This window comes from Macrobrachium nipponense, chromosome 6 (genome assembly GCF_015104395.2).
Source record: "Macrobrachium nipponense isolate FS-2020 chromosome 6, ASM1510439v2, whole genome shotgun sequence".
NCBI classification, from domain to species: domain Eukaryota; kingdom Metazoa; phylum Arthropoda; class Malacostraca; order Decapoda; family Palaemonidae; genus Macrobrachium; species Macrobrachium nipponense.
In genome coordinates this window covers 56,757,905-56,784,151 of record NC_061108.1, presented here as the reverse complement: position 1 = coordinate 56,784,151, position 26,247 = coordinate 56,757,905, and the positions used below count along the sequence as shown (strand labels likewise).

At 38.6% G+C, this 26,247-nt stretch overlaps 1 protein-coding gene across 4 annotated transcripts in view; it reads right to left on the bottom strand.

Annotated features, from left to right (window-relative positions):
• LOC135216423 (long-chain fatty acid transport protein 4-like) overlaps positions 1 to 26,247 on the bottom strand; it is a 179,917-nt gene that overhangs the window by 88,086 nt on the left and 65,584 nt on the right. For all 4 annotated transcript variants that reach the window (XM_064251771.1, XM_064251768.1, XM_064251770.1 and 1 more), the window contains exons 7-8: positions 20,053 to 20,200; positions 6,638 to 6,752 (exon numbers count right to left, since the gene is read on the bottom strand). In XM_064251771.1, coding sequence (XP_064107841.1) covers positions 6,638 to 6,752; positions 20,053 to 20,200 — 263 coding nt within the window. The remainder of the gene's footprint in view (positions 1 to 6,637; positions 6,753 to 20,052; positions 20,201 to 26,247) is intronic.

Below are 26,247 nucleotides of genomic sequence, written 5' to 3'. Positions count from 1 at the left end.
GTAACCTGTGAACCTATTGCACTTACAACCACCTCTTCCTCTTTACCAACCACTGTCCCCAGAAGGCAAGCCTCTGGTAGACAACCATCTTCAAGAAGTCCTATTTCAGCTGGTCACTGATGTGGAGGCCATACAAAAAAAAAAAAAAAAAAAAAAAAAACTAGCAGAATGTATTGGCACCAATGCTGTCCAGGTTGTCGAAGCAGCCAAGGCAGTATCCACCTCAGTACCTACGTATTTTGCCAGTTGACAGAACATCCATAGTCACTCCAGGTCTAGGTCCCAATGGCAGTAATATTGCAGGCCCAGAGATGACCCAAGGATCTTCTCAGCCTTCTCTGGAGCCATGTGCCCACATTCCAACTAGATGGCCTAAGCGCAAAATGTCAAGGGAAACAAGGAGGAAGTGGAGTAGGGAGTATACACAGTTCAGGTAGTTAACAGTCTCCAAGCCCTCATGAACGGTGCCTTATTTTAATAAGAGTAATTCTGGCACCTTGCCCCAGAGAAAGATGACTAGATTGACTCCTAGCCTGTAGTCAAACCAGAGAAATATGAGATTTTCACTACCTTTGTGTACAGCTGAGGACATGTCCTAGCTGCATTTTTATTTTACACTGCATGATAATTTGTATTGTAAATTTAATATTGATAACCTGTCTATTATTGCAAAAGAAGGACCTTTATATGTTTATGCCACATTTAAAGTTAATTGCCTCTCATTCTGAATTTAAAGTATTTTAATTTCTTGCTTCATCTGCTTAATTAGCTTATTTGATGCATTTTTCTGACCACTGCATGTGATTTATGTAAACTGTTAGAAGTGGCCATTTACTTATGTAGAATTGATATTTAAATGCTAAGGCTTAAGGAGTGAAACTGAAATGTAAAACCACGATATATTCCTATTTCAGATTGTTCCAGCCCACAGTAGATTGAACTGGCCGCCACTCAATCATGTAACCCTAGAAAGGAGTCAGACAATGCCATGGGAAAGGAAAAGCCAGCAGACATTGGCATGGAACTAAGGCGAACTCATCTCCAAGGGTTGGGATAGCTCTTAACCTGAGAAGATACGATACCACCAACTCATACTGCAGTGAAAGCATCCAAAAAGCTAAGTGAAGTCATCTTTGCTTTCTAACTATGAGAGCACATCATAAGTCAAGGGAGGATTTTTGCCCATTCTATTTTCTGTAATTCTCTTGTCTTCCTGTCATGAAGTTTTATTTCCTTGTGAATCTCATATGTCTGGCATTTCAGTGATTTAATGTCCCTTTGCTTGATCTTTTGTTTGCTGGAAGTGAAATTAAGTGCCTCTTCGAGCCTTAGACTTTGTTCATTTTCATGTGAAAGATAGCCTGCATGTTAATTTTAATAAAATGAACAAAGTTCTCTCTGCATTTCAGGAGATGTTGTTACATGTTCAACTGAAGTCTGCATTTGCTCTCCCTCTGTTTCCAGTTCGCCACTACACTGTATTTAACTCTTTTATCAATGTGGGATACCTTTTCCCTATAATTCAACTGAACAGGATAAAATTCCCCCTTTATAACTAGCTGTATTCATATATTTCCCCGTTTTTCATTGAATCAACTGTGAATCCCTTTGTAAATCAACTGTACTTAATTTTCTATTTAATCTTTGTGTAAATAAACCCTTATAATTATATCATCCAGAATCTTACTGGCAACCTCCCATTCCATTCCCCCTTCTGTTTACAAGCAGGTAGCCAAGTAATAACAAGGCTAACAAATATTGCACACTGTATTGCATCTCTAGTCCCAAACTGTAACAATATATATATATATATATATATATATATATATATATATATATATATATATACACACATATATATATATAATACATACACACACACACACACATATATATATATATATATATATATATGTGGAACCTCGGTTTTTGTATATAGTCCGAAATTTACAACACCCAAAACAATAATTCCACATGGAATAATGTAAATCCAATTAATGCATTCCAGAAACCTGAATATACTAAAAAATACATTTTATAGAGAATAAACAAAGTTTTTACATACAGAAAATGAGAAATAAATATAAATGACTAATGAAATGGATGAATAAACATTTAACATCACTCTTACCTTTATGGAAGACTTATTAAAGTATGGATGATGGAGAGGAGGGGAGCGTGAAGAGGAGAGGTTATTGTTTGGAAGGGGAATCCCCCTCCAGAAGGACTTCAGGTATCAAGGACCTATTTAGGGTAACTATCCGGGGTTACTTCCCCTATTTATTTTTTACGGGCACTAGTGAGTCACTGGACCCCTGTCACACAATAAAACTCTCCAGAGACATTTGTTTCCGGAGTCTCTTACAAATTTGCCTGACACACAGATTACAACATCTTTGTTGAGATGATAATCCTCCACAATTTTTTTACATCACTCCAATTTGCAAACATGTCCTTAATCATTGAAATAGGCACGTTATGCATGCCCATTTGCTTTCTGAATTTTTCAAGCCAGCCTCTGCTGGCCTTAAGTTCACTAACAGCAGCACTTTTTGTAGGCATTTTCTTACTGAGATCATCATGCAATATCCTCCAACACTGCTACGAGTTCCTTCTTAAATTGTTTTTTACATGAGGGCAGGCACTTGGAACTTTCATTGGACTCATGATTGCTTATTTAGCAGTTGCACTTGAATAAAAATGTGTAAAAAAGCCCAGTCACGAGAGAACACCGGATGCTTTGTTTGGGCACTCTGCACGGACCTAGTCACAGGGTGGGACCTGGAAGGAGCGTTTCTGGGTATATGAAATCCGAGGACATGTACAAAACCCAAGTCAAAATTTTGTTGGAAAAAGTCTACAAAAACCAAATTGTACTTAAACCAGGGAGTACAAAATCCGAGGTTTGAATGTATATATTGTCATAGTTTGTGTGCCGGGTATTAAGATTATTTTACGAAATTCAAAATTTGGCTCTACATGAAAATATGCCTTGTGCAAAACGACTATACTGACGGAAGGGGGACACGAATCTATGGAAAGAAATTGTAAGAACCTTTACAGAAAACCACTAAAATTACTTTTCAAAGGATTGAAGGTAAACGTAATTTGTCCATATGCAAAATATAATTTCTGTAAGGTTATCAGATTATTAAAGTTACAGGATTTCTTCCTGGTTCCGGAGCACTTGTAACATTAAATATTTTTTTATTCATAATAGCAAAGCAAATGTGCATGGTTATGTCAAAAACCTAAACTAGCAACAGTGAGTATCATTAAATAGTGGAGCACTGTAAGCAAGCGTAAGCTCACACCGGAATCTCAGGAATATTATCTTGAGATCTGGCACTGGCAGAACACTTTGAGTGGCACTGATGGGCTATAGGAGGAGGCACAGAATGGGGACGGTCTATACAAATCAGCGAAGCCGTACACGTTGTAATACAGAATACTAATGATGGTAAACTTACGTAAAATGATAATAGGTAAAGTGAGAATTACATAACACACTCAATTAATCAGTGTCTCAATGTTAAGTTAATGCAATGAAATCACTGTTAGCAAATCAGCAAGCACTAACATCACTTAACACTTAATTCACAAGAATTTCACAATTGCTATCACTTACATGGGTCTCTGACGGAGACAGGAATAAGAATGGGAACGTGAGAAATAGAGAAATAGCTGGAACAGGGAATGAGTGCAATGAACAATAGGTAAGGGGCCGACAGAAAAATTTCCAATGTCAATTACCCTATTCTGTGGACGGGATGTGCATAGGTTGAGCCTGGACATCAGAGAAAGGTCTTTGGCCACTTGCAGGGATTCACCAAGGAATCAAAAGGCAGGTGCTCCTCATCAGGAACTTCAGGAATGAATTTTTAATAGGGCTGCCAGGGCAGACATCTGGACAGAGTCCAGTCTACGGACAGCATAGACGTAGGAGAAGCTAGCCGTATTCAGCATCAAGACACAAGTAGGAGACAGTGGCAGGCCAAGACATCAGGCATGACACTGCTTCGGTATGGCATGAGACAGCAGGGCCAGTTAGGGCTGGGCATACTACTGCCGGTGCTGGCTAGGGCAAAGTACAATTTGGTAAATTGGGTCAGGCCACATTTATACCCAGTTTCTGAGAATCTGGAAGCATCTTGTCCAACCTGGATATATCTCTCCTAACACTGGATTGATCTTCTCGAACTGGATTGATCATCTTGGATCTTTTCATCTCTGCCACTAGTCCTTTGCAGGTACCTGCGAGAGGTAATTGGATGCCAGAAGAGGAGGTATGGAATTAGGAGAACAATGGTGCTGAGTTGGGTCGAGAGGTTCCAGTCAGTAGGCGGGGATGCAGGTGTGAGGAGGCAGAGTCACATATGCAGAAGGCTCCAAAAACAATGGTGAGGAAAGAGTTAGGTAAAATGGTTAAGGGTTAGGACAGATGGACCTCACGTGAGATAGTGTGAATTCTCACAAGCGATGGGACTGCTACCTGTTGATGGCTTCTGTCAAACTGGATTGGGGACCATAATACAGTGAGATACAATGGCAGAGGGGGCGCGAGTCCCTCATGTGTCACTGACCCTTTCCGGATTTGGCATATGGCCGGTAGCTGAATATGGCAAGAAGATGGCAAGCAATAAATCAAGTTTGACATGTCGTTAAAATGAAAATAGAAATGTTTTCTACCTGCGAGATGGTGTTTGGAAACAAAAGAAAAAGAGGTTAAGTAAATAATGTTCTCACGGCTTTCAACATCACAATAAATCAAAGGTCGCTTTACTGTATCGCTGACATGAAGCAGTTTAATCTAGTTCTTTCGATTTCCCTCCTATTCGAATTCTACCTTATTCTCAAAGTTTCCTTTTACGCTATTACCACTAAGTGTTAAGTTTAGGCGAAGAAAAGAAAATAGAGTCTAAAAGGATGCTCGTGAAAAAAAAAAAAAAAAAATATATATATATATATATATATATATATATATATATATATATCATATATATATCAAATAATAATGTTAAATCATCATTATTTGAAAGCTATTTTAGAATCCTGATATGAGGGATTAGTTAATGGTCCCTTGCCCAGAGGCTGACTGGAAATTCTTACCAGAAGTCAGTGTGTCCAAGGACGGATCTTATATATATATATATATATATATATATATATATATATATATATATATATATATATATATATATGTATATATATGTATATGTATATGTGTGTTATATATATTATATATATATATATATATATATATATATATATATATATATATATATATATATATTATATATATATATATATATACCACATGGTCCGGAAATATGCATGATCAGATTGTGTGATTCCCCTTTTATGCGGTCGCTAGTTCTCAAAAATAGATTTCCTGTATCTGCGAAGCTGTTCAAAGTCTGCAAGTCACGCGCCACAAAATGTATAAAATCTATTGGCTTTTCAAGTATTTCGGGGTGGGGGAGAGGTTTGCTGATGTCTGAGAGAAGGGGGGAGGGGTTGGATGCGAGAGAAAGATTTCCTGCTTCGCCACTGGTTAAGACAGAAGGCCCCTGCTCAGCCACTGGCTAAGATGGAAGGTTCCACCTTACGCATGTGTGATGTCATAGCTTTCCTTCTGCAGAATAACTCTTCATGGAGGATGAGATAGAGGAGTTAGAAGCTTTTTGGGCAGAGGATGGGTAGAAAAAATTCCAACCAAAACTATTTTTAAAGATTTTTACTACAGGAAATGAATGTATCATACATTACTCTTGCACCCTGTGGTGGTAGTGTTTGTGTATGGGAATTTTCACCATCCTGGGTGTAATTTTAAAGTTTTTCAAGTTATTAAAACTTTAAAACCTTTTTAATGTTTTATTTATCCATTAGAACAATTTCATATTAGATAAAAAGACAGTATAGTACATAGAAAGTATTGAAAATGGGTGGTAAAAAAGTTTGACTTGGTAAGTTGCCATTTGCCTTGGCCCTAATCGAATTAGTATCATAGGGTATGTGTTTCGGAATCTGCGAGGACATTGAACGACCAAATTCTCGCGTTATTGTATGTATGTATGTATGTATGTATGTATGTATATATATATATGTGTATGTATATATATATATATATATATATATATATATATATATATATATATATATATATATATATATATATATATATATATATAAAAGATCCGTCCTTGAACACATCTGACTTCTAGTATGAATTTCCGGTTAGCCTCTGGGCAAGGGACCATTAACTAATCCCTCGTATCAGGATTCTAAAATAGCTTTCAAATAATGATGATTTAACATGCAAATTTCTGCTGCCCATAACCACAGGCTACTTGATGGCCTTAGAAAACAAGACAAGTATTAATACCGACTCAAGATTTGATTGTTGGGTTGAATTTTATATTCCCTTGTTTTATATAGCCTGTTGAGACCATCACCCCCTAAATACAAATTTCACTCTAAAGACATTCACATGGGGGAGGGGGGTTAACAAAACACAGGCCAAATATTTAATGTTTCCTGGAATTCAAAGTTGAACTTGGACTTGTTATTTGAGCTTAAATTATCGACCATAAAATTCAGTCTATATTTAAGATCTATAACCTTGACTTCTACTCACCTGGCCTATTCCAACCATTCCACCAGCAGTGTGGTACAAAGGTAAGGGATTATATATTATCTCATCTTCACTTAGTCCAAGCATATAGTGTGTTGCAGTGACAAAGAACATGAACCTGTTGAGTAAAAAAAATAAAGCCCTTCATAATATCTATATCTATAATACTTTTAGAATCTTACACAAGTGCAGTGTATCAAAAGAAGCTAATACAACTGTTGCAAAACCGTATTCATACAGTAACAGAAGACACACTACTCAATACTTCTGCTGTTGTATGTAAGATGTTTAGGTCAAAACCCCTGGTCCTGCAACAAAGGAGGCAGATCAGTATAATAATAAATGTGTGAGAAATTTAAGTGCCTACTGAATCTGATGGTTACATTCACTACAGTATAAACATGGGTCTATTAATTTAAAATAAAGCAAATATGGGTCTATTCATTTAAAATGAAATGTATCTAAATGCTCTCAATTGCCCTGGCCATAGAAAACTGAAGTAAAAATGGTGGATTGCTGTAATAACCCCTTGATGCAACCTTTCTTCTGATGCCATAAACCAAGACTTTTAGACATGAATAGCAATGAGGAATGACAAAACAGATGAATCAGTTTATACCTGCCCTACATGATGGAGGAGTTTCACTGTTTATGACATGATCAACTACACATTCTATGCTTTGGATGAACTCCATCTGTCAACACTGAATGCTATGCTGAAGTACGACTTGAAGTTCACTAGCATATAAGCGTCTATTCTATTGAGCATATTAGCGTTGAGAAAATGCAGATAATGTTTCCAGGCTATTTTGGTTCAGTGGACCCCTGACTAACATGGACTTACCAGTCATCAAAATGAGGTACTGAAGTAAAAAGAGGTGGAGTTACCAGTCACCAAAATGAGGCACTGAAGTAAAAAGAGGTAAAAACTAACTTTGTATTAAATATCAAGTGTCTGTGAAGTATCCTTAAGTGGTTTGAGGATGTCATTAAATACATGCAGGAAGTTAATCCTAGTACCCTTTGTAGCGCACTGCTGGAAGTTCATCTGTTCAGACCTATGGCTTTATGAAGAGAGGATGGCAAAGGTGCAACAATGTACCCAGAGGAGACTTCTCACTTGAAGCATTTCTACTAGCTAAACTTCTTTTGTCCCATGCCTAATAGTTCTCCTTAACCTTTGCAGAGCAAGGAGTCTCTCTCCATCTTTACATTTAAAGGAGCTGTCTCTTCCCTACATCTCACTCAGTCTGTTCATCCACTAAACCTAACTGTTCCCCACTATCTAAACACTATTGGAACTGAGAGTATTTGATGAAAATTAAAAAGTTTCACTGATCTCTGTGGGATGAAGAGAACTGTAGTCAGCATTGCCTGAACTTTATACAGAATTATGGTTAGTACAGATTACTTCCATTGCTTTGGTATTAACTTTTTCTCTTCCTATACCTAATGTTTTACTGCAGGCTTTGCTTGACAGTCTACGTGAAACAGAATATTCTATTGTATTTTGGCAAAAAATATCACCGATAAAGGATAAGGGTTAGTTTAAATCACTTGGAATGTACTTTAATCTTTTGACCATTAAATGCTGCTGGATTCATATGTTGCTTTTTGTCTGGTCAGTATGGAACAGTGCAACTGAAGTGAAAGACACAAGTGCATAAACAAAGTAAAGGCCTAATAAGTTATATGTGGAATCTATCTATCAGCAAAGATAAAGTGAAAAGAAAGTTAAAAAATATCTCCAAAATCCCTATCTCACTCAGTGGTTATAAAACACAGTAGCAGCTATAGTCAGATTTGTTTCTGAGAGTCTGAATCTATACTTAGCTGGGTGTGAAGAACATGAATGGTTGGTGGTGCTAAAAAGTTGATGGATGTAATGTGAGAAGAGGCATAGATGGAAGTTCATCTGATCATTGTCTGGCTGAAGGAAAAGTTGAAACTTATGGAATTTAGTTGAACAGGAAAGACTGAAAATTTAACTATAAATTAACTTTAGGACGATAGAATTGAAGTGAATGTAGAATAAAATTATGAGGACAAAGAATGAGTCATGGAAAAGATACTGGTGTGAAGAATATGAGAACATAATATTCAAGGAAGGAGTCAAAGACTCAACAGAGACCATTTGTTGAGTATAAACTGACAGATTGAAATTGAGTAAACTGAGAAGAGGAACAAATTCATATTACTTCAAATATAATGCTAGTGACCTCCTATGCAATAAGGTGTTTCCTGATGGGACCAATCATACATAATTTTACCAAAGGTCTGTGATTAAACGTGGAGGACAGGAACATCGTACAATTCAAGATTGTAGTGACATTCAAGGATATCAAGAGATTTAAAGATGCTGCTAGGGGGGAAATATCACAGCTATAAGAGGTAGGAATTAAAGAGGTTGGACATCAAGATGGAAGAAAAGGAACACAATTGTGGTGAGGTTGGAATAACAATGAGAAGATAAAGCGTATAGAGAATTACAGTGGTACCTCGAGATATGAAAGGCTCAACTTACGAAAAACTCGAGATCCGAAAGCTGACACGAAAAATTTTACTGCTCTACATACGAAAAGTTTTCAAGATACGAAAGGTTTCTGAAAGTCCGAGATTCGCGCAATAACAATTTTGAAACTCGCGCCGCCATCTTAGTTCTAGTAGATTCGCCACCATCCTCCTGCTCTCCCATTGGTTCCTGATGCTAGCCAAGCCATGAGATCCTTCTCTCCTATTGGACAGCATCCCTCCCATCATGCATCTTACGTGGTGGCGTGCCTTCGCACTTCGCACCCGAAGCTTTATCGTACGCATGCGGCATTTGTTCGGTCCAACGATTTCGTTTAGTATCGTAAATTCGTTAGTGATTTTGTTGTGCTACTTTATCGTGTTGTGAGAACCTAATTAGTATATGTACTACATACGTAACTTAATTACGTACAGTACATATAGTCATGGGTCCCAAGAAAGTTGCTGAAGTTCACAGAAAGAAGAGAATGCTTTCTATGGAGACAAAAATGGAGATAATAAAAAAGTATAAAGCTGGCTTGCGGTTGAGTGTGATCGCTAAGGAATATGGCCGAAATCCGTCGACGATAGGCACCATCCTTAAGCAGAAGGAAGCCATCAAAGCAGCTACACCTTCCAAGGGCGTGACTATTTTGTCCAACAAGAGGAGCCATGTGCATAATGAAATGGAAAGGCTGCTTCTTGTATGGATCAAGGACAAAGAAATCGATGGCGATACGATAACCTAGACGGCAATCTGCCAGAAGGCCAGCGCTATTTTCGGCGATTTGATTGCCCAAGCCCAAGACGATGGCGGAGAGGGGACATCAACGGCAACCCCAGAGTTCAAGGCTTCTCAAGGGTGGTTCGAAAAATTCCGTAAACGGACTGGCATCCATTCGGTGGTGAAGAAATTGAAATTACGTAAAGCATAAAAAAGTAACAATAAATGTAAAAATAAAAAAAAGACAAAATAAATTTTATTTTAAGTTTTTTGTAAAGTTAAGTGTTACAGTTTTGTTAATGTGTTTTGTAAAGTTTAGTTTGTTTTTCTGACATTTTTTTATGTGTTTCGTAAAGTTAAGTGTACGTATCTGCCGTTTGTCCTCCTCCTCCTCTGCCGTCACTTTCGGAGATAGCCTCACTCAAAAGGTAAGCTTTTACATTTTACGTTACAGTAATAATATTTCTTGTACACTAATATACACTTTATTTACAGGTTTTGCATTTTTATTATTAAGTTACGTATTGAATGGTCCAAATTGTGGTAGTATTTCATTGTTTATAGGTCAATTTACCTTTATTATGAAATTTACTGGGGTGTTTTTGGAGGGCTTGGAACGGATTAGCCATTTTACATGTAGAATGTGGTCCAAGATACGAAAACCTCATGATACGAAAGGCGCCTCGGAACGGATTAATTTTGTATCTCGAGGTACTACTGTATCTATATTCAATCTGGGTGAAAAGAGATTCCCTAATTTAAAAGCCCTCTCTTGTGTTACCAGGCTTCATTAAAAAATGCAAATATTTTATTATGAAGCCATTTCTCATTATGAGGTTCTGAGGTGGGTAAGATTCAGTAAAAGGGGGTAGTGCACCTTTGCTATGGGACACTGGCTCTACATCACAAGGCAAAGCATTGGCTTCAACAAGCTTCAACCATTTTTCTTATAAGATCTGGGTGGTGGTATTATTGCTTTCAAATGTCCATACCCTTAGATTTTATAGCCTTACTATAACTTTTAGTCATGTTCTGCAATACTCAAGTATATATCACACAGGCAATAGCCCCATAGGTGACTCATAAGCAGGCAAAAGCCCTGTAGGGGAAGCATGTACAGGAGACAGATGTAAAGAAGAACAAGAGCAGAGCCTCGAGCTTTGACCAACAAAAGGAAGCTTCATAGAGGCAGAAAACACAATAGAGATGCAAGAACAAGTGGCATTGTGGTGAAGGGTGCAAAACTGCATTTGGAGAACTATGTGTAGCTGACTGCACAGTGCACACCTCGTACATAGTCGATGAAACCCAAGAAACATGAGAAGAGGAACATCCTCTACACACATCTCTAGAAACTGCAGGATCTTTAAAGCAAGTCCTAGACTGCGAATAAGCCTTACTATTATTCATTCTACTAACATTATCAGAAAGACAAGAAGAATCATTACTAACAAGAAGCCCTGATACCATCAAGCTTAAATGCAGTGAAGATGATGGGAGGCTTCTCTTTACTTTACCTTTCAGCGAACGAAGTCTGATGCCTGCACTGCTGTCAGTCTGAGCAGATGAAGGGGACAATGGTCACAGATCTGTGCTGCTCCCAAACATGTCCTGGTTCCCTGTTGCTCCAGGCAGCAAGGGAGCAAGACAGGACCTGCCAAGGACATGACTATTCAGGAGGAGGGGCATTGCCCACCCCTCTAACACGGGGGAAAATACCTAAAACCAATTAGGCATTGTCCAGGGAGGGCAAAAGTAATAAAATAAAAAATAATTAAAGTGATTTTTATTTTTCCTAATACTAACTTGAGGTCCTTTACATAATGAATTACTTTCAGTGGGAGCTGGAGCACAACCATTTAACTTTAAACAAGGTGATGAAGTATGTAGTTAACTACCAACTGGGGGTGGGAGTCCTGCCCAACCAGTTGGTTTGCACTCACTTTGCCTTCTGGCTTAGGAAGCAGAATGAGGGGTGGCTGAAGTTGGCATTTAATGTAAAGGACCTCAGGTTTGTGTAGTTAGGAAAACTACTAATTACTTTTAAAATTTGTGATTCGCTCCTACACGATTTATAAACCATTGGTCCTCTACATTAGGAAGACTTACATCTCGGAGGGAGGAATCTGAGTAAGCTTCTAAACAGACTGGAGTTTGCCTTGCCTGGGACTCCTTCCTGGTCATGTAAGAGCAAAGGAAGGTGACCAGCCTATGATGAACTAAACAGAAGTGTAAAAGACTATGTATTCATTTGTCAAACTTCTGGACCTTTTGAATTAATGTGTGTGTGGCAACATTGCTTTGAAAAAAGGTTCAGACGATCCCAGAGCACTGGAGAAAATAAAACTAGGATAACCAATGGGTTTGTTTTGTCATCAGCCCGTCCCTCCCCTTGCTTGACCAAAGGGAGGACTTGCATCTATAAATCTAAGTAAGATTATAAACGGTGCTCTGTTACGTAGGCTCACCTGCATGACCTGCCCTGCCAGTAAGAGATGGAGGGCAACTCAACTTTCCCTGATGATCCTGCGACTCATAGGTAACAAAAAAGGGGTCTCTCTTGCAATTGTCTTCCTGACAAGAGGCTTTGGCCTTGAACTCGGATGCATTATGTCAGGAGAATGGCATAGGTGCTCAACCAAAGGTATATGACAGTCCTCAGGACAGCCCCCTTTGCATCTGCATGATAGGAGGGTCTCTCCCCCCCTTTTCTATCCCCTCTACTTCTTGGGGGTATACAGGAAGCACGGGATAGACAGGAGGGCCCATGACACGGATTCCCTGTCTAGTTGCAGCCCTACCTTGAGGAAATAAGAAGCAGGCAAGGTTCTTAGACTTACTCGTTTGTATGCCCAAGTAGTTCAACAGGAGGTGGGAGGTTCTAGTGATGCTCTACCTACTGTACAGAGGCTTTCCAGAGAGGACTGCAGATTGGAAGGCCCCAAGGGTCCTCGTCCCTATAATGCTGATTCTTTCGAGATTCAGAGGACCTTTACAGAGATCATGGCATTGATTCATCAACACTTCGATCTTGGGGAGGGGCAACAGTGGCACCCACAGATTGCCCCTTCAGCCTTGAAGGTTTTTGGAGATCCAAGAAGGAACCCAAGGCCTCTGTAGGCTTGCCGTTGTCCTCGCTCGCCAACGGTGTACTTGACCAAGTGAACTCCCTTGTCTCTGGAGAAGAGAGTTCCCTTCGATCTAACCGCTCAGCCAACTACTTCTCCCTCCTCTTCCTCACCAGACGAAGTACTACGTGCCCTTGACAGAGCCATTGCCGATGAAACAGGTGGACTTGAACTTAGTAAATCTAACTACGGGTCTTTCACTGCATCACCTTGGAGCGGACGATGTGGTCCTCATGCAACAGGAAACACGACCCTAGAAGCAACTGCCATGGCAGTCTTTCGGGCAGTCTCTTGGCTGGACTTATGGTCTCTGACCACATCCAAGATCGCAGCTTCGATGGGTTGTGTCAACCCTTCAGAGGACCCAACCTTCGGGAGGCTGTGCCAATGTGGGGTTAGGGCAATTTTCTACCTAGCCAACTAAATGGCAAACTTGGTATTGAAGAGGAGGGATGCAGGCCTCTCTCAGATTTCCAAGCAGGTAGGACTGGACTTGGCTTTGACTCTCAGGAATGGACTGGTGCTCCCTCTTCTTGTGAGAAGAGGTGAGTGCTGTGGTAGACAAATGTCGCGTTGATGACAATGACCGTCATGTCCACCAGGTGGTGACAAAGGCTGCTGAGCCTGTGTGTGCCACTTCAGCCCGACCCTTGGGTCAGGCTAGCGGTTCCTTGGCCTCAAAGAAGTTCCAGGGTTTGAAGGGCACTTGAGGAACAACAATCTATCCCTGCTAATAAGGCTCCTCAGTCTTGTTCCTTTCCCCCACCCTTCTAGCCCAGGGGAAAGGGAGCTAAGGGAAAGAAGAAGGGAGGGAAAGGCTAGATCTGGCATTCCTCTCCACCAGCTAAATAACACCATGCAGTAACTCACTAAATTCCAACAACTGGCACAATAGAATGTGACTCTATCCTAAAATGTGACAAAACTGGTTGCCAGATTGAAATGTGCAGCCCTAAATTTCTCCTTTATGCATGAAACATAAATATTAAAGCATAAAACACATGCTTTAGTGAAAAATCAGTCTCCAGTTTTCCACCAATATCATCATTGTAGTCTTGCAATTAACCACCACGATACTGCATGAGGCCTTCTTCACTGCAACATCAGCTTGTTCACTTCCATTAGTAGTAAAACTAACACTTTTTGGCCCACCTTGGAACTGGGGGCATCTTGTTCTCTTTGTCAGTGATACTTCCAGCATTCCTCTGCTGCATATAGACTTGAAAAGTCGACAAGTCTCTTCCAGGCAGTTCCTGCACATACTGGGAGGTGTTAAAACACTTCATCCTCACACCCATCATTTCATATTTCCTTGAAAACCTGCATCTGTTCCCTCATGAACCTTCCATACAGTAGCTCTAAGGGTGAAAATCTCGTGCTTGAATGGGATATATTGGTCCCTCTCTTGCGTTCAAGAATCTGTTGGTTCCTCAGGTTCAGATGGCAGGGGTGTGGTCACAGCAGACCACCTTCAGCTCCTTCTACCTTAGGGATACTGCCCACAAATCCTTGAATAGGTTTTCCTTGGGTCCTGTGATGGAGGCTCAACAAGTTGTGTAGCTTACCCAGCTCCTCTAAGAGGACAGGTAATATCGTCCCTTAGGTGTGCGGTATGACTGAGGCGAGAGTGTGGAGTGACTGGTCCTCTCCCTATATCTCTTTCCATTAATTTGACCCTCCTCTCGCAGGCAGAGGACAAATTAGCAGGCCGTCATGAGCTGGAATGGGCTCAGATACAGGCAAGTTATCCAACAGAGCTCCATTTTAATATCCTTTGCCTTTATAGAAGCAAACCCTTCCCTCTCACTGTAACAAGGTGAGAGAGGGACAGACAATGTCTAACCTATTGCTTTGCATGGCCTACCACTGTCTCAGATTGCTTTACACCCATCTATTTGAGAAAGTTCCTAGAAGCCTGACAGTCAAATACTCTGTTCCTATATTTTGTTTGTTTTATCAGAGGTGAGGCTTTCTTTCCTTGATCTTTCAACCAGGAAGAAGGCCTAGGTGTGGCAAAAAGTCAGTGCAGAGACTGATTCAGCTTTCTCACTCCTATATAAAGACAAAAATGTTTGTATATTGTGTGGGAACAAATGACGAATTTTGAAAGTAATTTGTATTTTCGCTAACTATACAAACCTGAGGTCTTTATACTTAATGCCCACCTCATACCACCCCTCAAGCTGATACGATTGCCTAGGCTGAAAGTAAAGTGACACTCTAACAATTGGGTGGGGGTAGTACCTCCCACCTGGTCATTGCTTAGGTAGTTAGCTACCATACACCTTGTTAAAAGTTTAACTGCTGGTTTCCAGCTTCAGTAAATAGTAATTCCTATATAAAGAACTCAGATTTGTATAATTATGAAAAATACAAATTGCTCCCAAAATTTGTCATAATATGGCCAGCAGCGGCTCGTGACTTAATATTGTGCAAAACGAAATACATGGTCCTTTCATTTAAAAATAAGTCCATTCTTCTTGTTTTATTTTGGATGAAAAGGCTAAATAACTGCCTCCTTGATTTCTCGATGACTGGTGAGGAAATATTTCTCAAATGAAATCATTTCAAGTGTATTAAGTCTTTCCTCATTCATGGTCACACACTGATAGAAAATGTAAACGTGGAACTGGGTGAGCTGCAGTGCTCTTCTCCACTTTGGGCCCGCCTCTTCCCTCTCCCTCAGACATGTGTGCATTTGTAGAACAATCAAACACAACTTTAGTGGTCATCCATTCATCTCATTTGTGAAGAAACTACAAAAATGCTTGTATGGAACTGTGTACTACATAGTTATGTAGTACACAGTTCCATACAAGCATTTTTGTTGTTTCTTCACAAATGAGATGAATGGATGACCACTAACGTTGTGAATGATTTATCATAGTATTAAATATTATGTACAAGTACTAAAGAAAGAATACCAAATTACACTGTACGTTATTAATAAATTTTGAGTGCTGCAGTTCCGCAGTGCCTAAACATGAACCGCCCCTGAATTTATTTCTTTCGTCTCCTAACTGGTTGATGAAAAAGGTGATATAAAACCTTGACTTCTTTTACCCAAGGGATTTTAATCAAAAGGACTACCAAAAGTGACGCTCACCATTTGGTAACACATACAGTCAATTTTAGCATTATATCACATTATGTTGGTTAATAGGCATATAAATAGGCAAGCCAACATAGAGTTTGTAGCATCATCCAATGGTAAAATTTCAGATTTTTCTTGGGGGTGGGAGGGGCAAAGGCTTAGAACTTTGGCATGGGTAGGGTGGTGACTGAAGCAATCAGTATCAGCTGGGTGTAGAGGGGCGGGGGGGGGGGGGTTTGTTGTAAACCCGAGAAATTTTTGGAAATTTGTGCAAGTTTGGAGCATTCTGAAGCCACATAAGAGCTATATATATATATATATATATATATATATATATATATAACATATATACATACATACACACACACTCGCATATATATATCATTTGAACTACAAATGTCCTTTAATATCTAATTCGCTCTACCTCGGAACTGATATATTTTTATATATGTACCGAGGGGGAATTTTTAGTTGATAATAATTTCGTCCCCCCATGGGATCGAACCACCGTCCAGTTGGACGGGAAACGAAATCAGAAACGTTGTTGTAAACCCCGAGAAATTTTTGGAAATTTGTGCAAGTTTAGAGCATTCTGAAGCCACATAAGAGCTTATATATATATATATATATATATATATATATATATATATATATATATATATATATATATATATATATATATATATATACACATATACATACATACACACACACACGCATATATATATATCATTTGAACTACAAATGTCCTTTAATATCTAATTCGCTCTACCTCGGAACTGATATATTTTTATATATGTACCGAGGGGGAATTTTTAGTTGATAATAATTTCGTCCCCCCATGGGATCGAACCACCGTCCAGTTGGACGGGAAACGAAATCAGAAACGGACAGTGATGCTACTGAGTCTGCTAGCAGAGAGGCTATAAGTTTCTATCGATTCTGACCATTACAAATCACCGCCGATCTCGGTGTATTCGTAATTAGAATCGATCACGGTGATGTGATAAGTATTCATATATATATATATATATATATGTGTGTGTGTGTGTGTGTGTGTGTGTGTGTGTGTGTGTGTGTGTGCGCGTGTGTGTGTGTGAGTTAAAAGAGGTGATGCCTAATTTTGGCTAGATCTCGCTATCACTAGGGATTTCCACAATGAACCCTTTGTCTGACAAATATACATTTATTATTCCATAATACCTATATAAATTGCACACACACACACCATATATAATGTGTGTGTGAGTGTGTGCAATTTATATAGGTATTATGGAATAATAAAGGTATATTTGTCAGACAAAGGGTTCATTGTGGAAATCCCTAGTGATAGCGAGATCTAGCCAAAATTAGGTAACACTGCTTCTAACTCACCCTGTCTCATTCACTCCTAACAAGCCAAATGAGATCAAGTCTTGGTCGTTTCTACCAAAGGCCCCTCTCCAGGCTCCATCTCCAAATACACATACACACACACACACACACACACCTTGGAGTGTATTATTATTCCAAAGGCTAGGGGCAAAACCAGTATTTGGGGGTTGTGGGTCATCAGTGTTTTGAAGGAGGCAAATACCCATCAGAAAAAGTGTGGATGGACAGACAAAGCCATCTCAGTAGTTTTCTTTTATGGAAAACTAACTAGGCCAACATGAGAATTTTGCAGCATCACTTGACTTAAGCACAGTAAAACCTATGCCAACATAAGGATTATCTAGGTTTACGTGGATTAGGCACACAAAATTTGAAATAGACACAAATTATAAATTATAAAATACATCTAACCTTGAGTACCCTGGTGCTCTTGGATTGGTAGACAATTATTGGATTCAGCCAGCAGCCACTTTCAACAATAACTCCAAAAAAAGTGTTAACTGGTTCTCGGATGCCTTGAATTTCAGTCCTGTAGCTTCTTCTTGTATAGATGTAGGTACAGTTTGCAGCTTCTTTCAATACAGCACGGTTTTGTCAATATTGAACTTTTGTGTGGAAGAATATCCACCTTCTTTGATGACAGATTGCAGCACAACAAGGTATTACTTGACAGTTTGACTATCAGCAGATACCGCTCCCCCTGCCATCTTCGGATTAAATATGCTGTAATGTTTGCAAAAGTTACTGACCACCCAGAACTTGCAGCAAAAGGCTTTCTTCCTCTGTATTCAGATTTTCATAAATAGATAATTTTGTAGCTGAAATTAAGATGAAGGTGGTGGGCACACACAACTTTGTTTTGACTGTTAATCAAATGGTTAGCATCATCTCCATTCCCTGCACTTCTACAGGTCGAGAATATGAAGATTTAGAAACTGAGAGTGGAGTTTCTATCTCAGCATTAGTGCATATCTTGTTTGCATTACTCCAAATGGTCTGGATGCTGTTCTCACTTCATTGCATACCGTCCACAATGACTCAAGTCCTCTGGTCCTTATTAATTCTAAAAATAACTAGTTTTTGTTCGAGGCTCAAAGTCTTCCTGGACCTCTTGGGTGACTCTCACTACCTGAAGCAGTTAAAAGGCGCTTGGGAGCCATGACACACTTGAGTAAAGTCACAACTACAGTGAGACAAAAATTCTGGCTTTATTTTTTACCTAATGTTATTCTAAAGTAGCATAATACAAATGCATACAAATTGAGAAATGCCTATCTTGGCTTTGAAAATTAACATCAATCCCTAAAATGGTATCCCTTATTGATACTCAAGATAGTGGGATAATACAAAATCAACAAGTACATGGGATTTAGTACAAGGTAAAAATTGGAAAAACCCATTCAGTTGCACCATGAAGTAATAGAGAAGTTGGGCAGTAAATGGGAAAAAATGATTTAACATAAAGTAACACTGATAGAAGGAAAGATTAGAGGGATTCAAATATGAACCAGGGAATAAGACATTCCACTGCTTCCAGACTCTATCTACCCACTACAGGGCTTCAACATTGAATATGTATTGTCTAAACTGTTCTTATAAAATAACGGTAGCCTACTATAAATGTCATGACTAGGTTTTAAATGATTTGGCCAACTTGCTTAGGCTTCTTTAATGCCTTTTGATTCCACCTTATATTTGCACAATTCCTAGAGTGAATTATTTCAAGTAACCATGGGATTATAGGTTATTGTGTCTTGCAGAAGAATAAATATTTGCACAATTCCTAAATTAGCCTAAGCTGAACTGTCCTCAAGTCAGACACTGTAGCTGTAGGCTAATTTGATTCTACAGAGGATCAACTTATCTCCACAATTAGTACGTTTGACTTCTTTAGCTATCATAATTAGCTTTGAACAGTTTGTACAATTAATTGTACAAAACCACTTTTTAAGTAGTTACATATATTCGTTTAAAGGTGAAACACAGCATCCCAAAGCTCTGCAACTAACAATATATGTAGAATCTGTTGGCTAGTGCCAACACATTGTGTGTTCTCTTACACTGTTATTTATTCTTTCCCTTCTGTGGACTGTATCAGGATATCTAACATGATCGCCACACACTAGTTACATATGATACAGAAATTAAAAATAAGGTGAGCATAAGTCTGTTTAAGAAATAAAACAAATTTTCTGTGAGGATGAAAAGTGTAAGAAACAGTATATTTCATTCCTCCCTATAGGCTACAGTGCTTTTCTCGGGTCCTTGGATTTTCCAATTATCTGACATCATTTAAATCCTGAAGCACCCTGGTAACGGGAACTTTAACATATGCAACAGCTTAGAACTGACTAGTTCCATCTGCTTTGTGAAATAATGAATGACTAGGTTTCCACCAGGTGAGTCTGGTGATGTCTCTTCGTGGTGGGGGTCACAAATGATGTTGCATACATTTTGTTCCTTTCAGGGTAGGCATTCTGCATTTGGCTTCTCTACTCTAACAAGGCTTAAAGGATAGAAAAATATGCTGTTCGTCTAGAATGAACACATAAAGACTACAATAAACATAATGGAAGAGCTTATTTACCTGATATGCTTAATCACAGCAGCTTTTGGAAGCCCAGTTGTACCAGAGGTATAAATATAGATGAGTCGGTCATTGGGTTTAACAGAGTCAATTTGATGAGGTGGTGTTGGATTAGAGGCACAAAGTAAAGGGTCTAAGTTTGTGGTTCCTGAAAAGAAAAGGCAAAAATGAAAAAAAAATATAAGAGAAATATCTTACATCTTTCGCTATCAGCAGTACAGTAGGCAGAGATCTTTATTATTATTGCTGCAAGCACCATTAATATCTAATCAGGCTATAAAACATTCTTCATTGAACTCATAGTGGCATATAGTATATCATATTACCCTTCTCCACAGGGTGTAGTCCTTAGTAACCATTATCCCCCAGATATTATTATCATTCAGCGATCCTACCTGGAAATGTGATGAAACAAATTGCTCTTTGGGATTTCAACCACAGATCAGTGAAACACCAGACCAAAACCATATACACTCAGCAGCAGAGGGACTGATTGTGGGCCCACTGCACCTTTTGAGTATGGTTTTATCCCCTCTCAGCTCCAGCAGCAGTGAGTCAACATACTCAGTTTCTTTCACTAAATAGTCTGAGATGCAACACACATTATAAGCAGATAATCTCAGTGGAAATAGATGAGACAATGTCCTATTTGGGAATTAGACCAGCTCACAATGAGACACCAGACCAATACCATATGAATCAAACTACAGAGGGCATATGAGAAAAGGAACCATATCCCTGCCCCACCAGCAGTAAGCAGAATTTTCTCCTACCAAATAGGCCAAGACGAAGTATCCTTTATAATTTGACCATTTCATCTGGAAATAGATGATTACACAAACCAAACCATCTCCTGAAGATTATGAATTACTGACCACAGAGACACCAGGACAAGAGAATACTGACAGAAGTTATGAAGTTATAAAAGGAGAGGAATCTAATTTGTTAATGCATATACACTGACTCATCACAGGATGCAGTTGGCCAGCTATGATTCAAAGCACTGCATATGCAGTACCATATCTAGTCTTCCTTTTATGCTCCCTGTAGCTGAGTGGGTATAGTGTCAACATGGTGGTTCACTGGCCAGTAGTTGAAATCCCCAAGGAGAAAGCTTATTTATCATCTTATCATCTCTTTCCAAGTGGAACTACTGTTTATGAGTACTTTGCCCCAGCCGTGTTAAGAAGGTAATTAAATAGGTTTAGTCACTGCTGGTGGAACTGGAAAGGGTTAAAATTACAGATATGGGAGGAGTGAGCCTACTATGATACCTTGTATATGCAGTAACATATCTGGTCATTCTATTTTATTCCCACCTTGAGAGAATGGTTATATTATTGCCTTGGTTTTCATTGGTCACGAATTCAAATCACCAATGAGAAGGTATGTCTTATTATCTACTCAAGGTTGCCTACTTGAAACATACTTCATCTCAGACCTTTGGAGAAAAACAAAATGTAAACATTGCTACGGGTATAGCAGGCTTGGTAGATTACAAGTTTCTTTAAAGCATACTTTGCTATTTTTTTCAGTTCTCTGTGGATGGTGGAGTTAATATTGGCCTGGTGTCTCACTACTCAGCAAGTGAAATCCCAAAGGGTTAAAAGATTCCAGACTGATGAACACTTCTTGAATCACAATATATAGTAAAGCTATTCCATTTCCCATTCAGTTAAAATTTATTTCAAGTACTTTAAAAGTGCATGTAGTTTTACTATAAGAAAAGATGCAACATATACTAATCTCCCACTTCTTTCTACATCAGGAAATACCACGCACAAGCCACCTGTGAAAACTGTAACAGAGTTATCATATTGGGATGAATGATCTAATAATATTGACTTCACTGCATCATTAGACATTTCTGCTTTTGTTGAATTAAATTATCTACAACATTTTACCTCTAGAAGGTTTGGGGGGGGGGGGGGTGGGGGGGGGGGGGGGGGGGGGGGGGGGGGGGGGGGGGGGGTGGGGGGGGGGGGGGGGAGGGGGGGGCTAACTGAATACCTAGCTGATAAAATCTCTGTCCTTGGGATGTTTAATTAAGATTATACATCAAATTGTTGGGGTTGCTTGGGGGCGATTTTCATAAAACTGCCAATGCTTTAGGGAGCCTCTGAAATCTGAACCAGCTACAAATCAGCAGATGTTGGTAATCTACGAGCCTGCTCTCAGTGGGAGATACTTTATATGCTACTGTAGCCCATCTTACTCCTCCATGATGAATTGAATTACGCATTTTAAGGCTATCAGGCTTTGCTGAGGGGTACACTTCACACTCATAAATTAATTTTGAAAAGACTAAAGCTTTGTATAGTCTCAACATCTGAGTTCAGTCGGCACCCCATGAAGTGTGGGACAACTTTCGGAACATTCCTTAGAAGCATTTTGTCTTGATATATTTCATATGTAGGATCCAAGTCAGCTTGCTTTCAATAAACAACTCAGGAAACCTAGGTTCACCAAAGCATGGAATTCTCTGCCCAGGTATAAACAGATCTGGATCAGGATGAAATTTTTATACAGCATGAAAACCTACAACTATTCCTCTCAGCCAACTTTACTATAATAACAATGCAGAGCTGAAGGCGATGTTCAACTGCTGCCATCTTTCCTGCTGCAAAAGATATCAAAAGATTATCAATAAAAAGAGTACATATTAGTTACATCTGGGAGAATTATTTTGGATACCCCACTGATTGCTATGGCGAACAAGGTTACACTTAGAAAACTTCTTTGCGGCACACCTTAGTTGAGCACATCTGACCTTGTTGCTCTAACCTGAACCTGAAATAGCCTATTTTTCAAAAAAGGCCTTGATAAAAAGAGGCAAATTGCCTCTCAGGTTACATTCACACAGAACTCTTAGAATGTGATATCTACAAGTTGTACCAAATTTAAAAACAACAGTGATGTGATGCTGCTTGTTAGCAAAAGCTTCACATACTTATGATTCCATTTGAACCAGCCCATTAGTTCTAGAATGCATACTTCGAAAACAACGCTGAGCAGACGACAATATTTACCACGTTTTAAGTACAACACCAAACATGTATTCACCATTTTTTCCACGATCTTTCACAGACATGAAGTCAGTGCAATGGGACGATAATTATCTGTCTTGAAAGCGTCTTTCTCTGCTTTCAAAAACGGCAGCAATTTTAACATTTCTCATAGATTAGGGAAGACATGTTCTTGAAATTAATAAGGCTTAATATAAAAAAATCTGGTATTTTCGGGGGGTATGCTTAATCACTGAATATGTTCTATCACTCACCCCAAGAGCTGATTCCTACACTTACTCAAGGCTGATTCAAATTCCATCATAGTAAAAGGTAAATTGTAGTGTCCATTCCTTTCTAGGTACTGACTGAATTAAAGCTAAAAATGCAATAGTATTAGAAAATTCAAGAGCATCATCTAGACGGAAAGTCATAAGCCAAGTCATCTATTGAGCTTTGTTCCTTGAATGTTGGCTAACCAGCTTCACCAGTGCTCCATTTAGGTAACTTGAAGATAGAAGACTTGAAAAGAAATGAAATAGTACTGGAAAATGGTTGTTGGTACATCTACCATTTATTGCTCTCAATTGAAGTCAATAAGGCAGTCACCTCTGCATATAGAAAAGTCAATTGCCGAGTTTAGGATTCCCATATTTTCACTTTCTATAATGGAACATAAGAAATTTCCCCTTTGGCAATTATATCAACCAAAAGAGAGTTTTACTATTCATATCTCATATTATAATACGTAAAGGGACGTGGTAGCTGTTGGATAAGGGATTTAAGTTCATTAGTGGGGAAAACGTCACTAAGTGGTAGATAGACAGCAGACTATATTTTCTTTGTAAATGGATCTGCACAGCTATCACTTGCAGTGCAGATTGGATATTAACAGGATTTTGTGGGGTGTCATTATGAATATATAAAACTACACCCCCAAGGCTTCCTATATTTATGTTATAAGGGGAGTGATAGGATGTATGCCCTCATGGGCTGGGACACGTATTTCCACCAATCATAGTCTCCCGCAAAGCTATATATACAGGAGACACTTCTGATATGAGCAGCCTTAGTTGTTCCCATTTAGCTCTTTAGCCATGATAGGAGAAAATGAATGAATTTTACTTAGATTTTGAGGCCATTAAACTGCAGTCCCTTTTCAGTTACTATTGTACTTGATTGTTGATGGCTGCTTTCGTTTTGATGTCCATAATGAAGATGCTGCTTCTGTGCAGGGGGAACCTGCATTAGATGGTAAAGCCTCCGTAGTATCAGGGGTGTTGGGCACCTTTAAAGGCATCTTCACGACAGATATTTCCACCTCAGGAGTACGAGATAAAGCAAGCACTGCCTGAGCCGAGGTGGGAGATTCATACACAATTGGTGCATCCTCTGAAGCATCGCAGGCACCAGTCATGGTTGGTCTAGGCTCCAGAGACACACACACCGGATATAGATAATGAAGCCTCCAAAGAAGGTAGAGTGCCAACTAGAACTGGTGCAGCCTCCAAAGAGGCAGATACACCAGGTGTAACTGGTGCAGCTTCCAGAAAGCCGGGAGTCAGGTGCCTGTAGGTGATTTACTTCAATTTTTGGAGGAAGAATTAGAAAGTTATGATATTCCTTTACCTGTGGAAAACATCATAAGTCTTATATGGTATATATGTGTTTTAATGTTATTTTTTTGTACAAAAGTTTGGTATGGCTTTGGATAATCTCTTATCTCTTGTCCTCAGCAATTTTTACATGGAATTTTTAAAAACATAACTCTTACTACGAATTTTGTCCCAAAATGTTTTACGGTTTGGGTTATGTGGATGATATTTTCTGTATATGGCCAGTTCACGAAAATCTCCCGGAATTTTTTATTAAGCTCCATAATTTAGTCCCTTCTATAAAATCTACTGTACAGGAAGAAAGATGTAATTTGAATTTTCTTGATGTAACAGTCCACAGAAATTATTTAATGTCACCTTTTCAGTCTTTCGAAGATCAACTAAGATTGCCTCTTTTGTTCATTACTATTCCAATCACCGTCAAAATATTAAATTCTCTCTTTTTTTCAGAAATGTTCCTAAGGGCTCTGTGTGTCTGTAGCCCGCTGTTTATTGATGTTGAGATTAAAACTATTGATTGTATTGACTTGAAACTTAAATACTCTTGGTCTTTTGTAGATATAGCATGGAAAAAAGCTGGCAAAATATTTCATTTAACTAATGACAAACTTGAATTTAGTAAGCATAACATTCTCAAATCACCAAATGATGAAAGGTTTTTAGAAATTCCTAGAATTTTAAAGCTTTTCAACATAAATGTTGCTTTCAGTAATTTTCATGTTACAAGTTTAGTAATAAAAAATTCTCCTAAAGATATTTCTGGCTGCATATATGAAATTCCTTGCAAAAAGTGAAAAAATATATTACGGACAAACTGGAAAATGACTTTCACAAAGAATCAAACAACCCCAATATTCTGTGAGAACTGGTCGAATATCGAATGCGTTATTCGTACTTATGAGAGATTTAGATAATCCTATTACCTGGAGTCAAGCAAGATCCTTAATCCTGAGTAGTGACAGTTAAAATTAATTTTATTGAATCTTGTTTCATCCAGTCAAATAATGGAAGTGTTCTAAATTAAGTCTTGGTTTGTTTGAACTCGATGCCTTCATAACTGAAAATGTTTCTATAAATATATGCAACAAAATTAATATATTCAGTTTTATACATGTATTTGGATTTTTCATACCTAGCTTCCGTATTTCTTTTATTGTTAAATCACTGTTTTAGTTTGTGACCATGTAATCTTGGATTATCCTGGATTATCTCTTTGATTTTTACCCTTTTGACAATTAACCATCTTTTTGTTTACCTTATAACCTGCTTTCCAACTGTACTTCACTTGTGCCCCAAGGATGCCTGAATAAACAGGAGAAAGTGCTTGGTACTGACCTTCTTCCTAAAATTTTCCTGTGGATTTCGCTTATATAAATATATATAAATACATTGTATATATTACACCTTCATTATATTCATATATACTACAGATGTATAATATATATACATATATATGTATCTATAGAGTATACTAACGGACCAACCTGGAGCTGCCTGGGAAATCTCTGATTAAAACCGATAAACTCTCTCTCTTCCTCTTTCCTGTTAAGATAGTTCATTCTCAACCCCCCTTC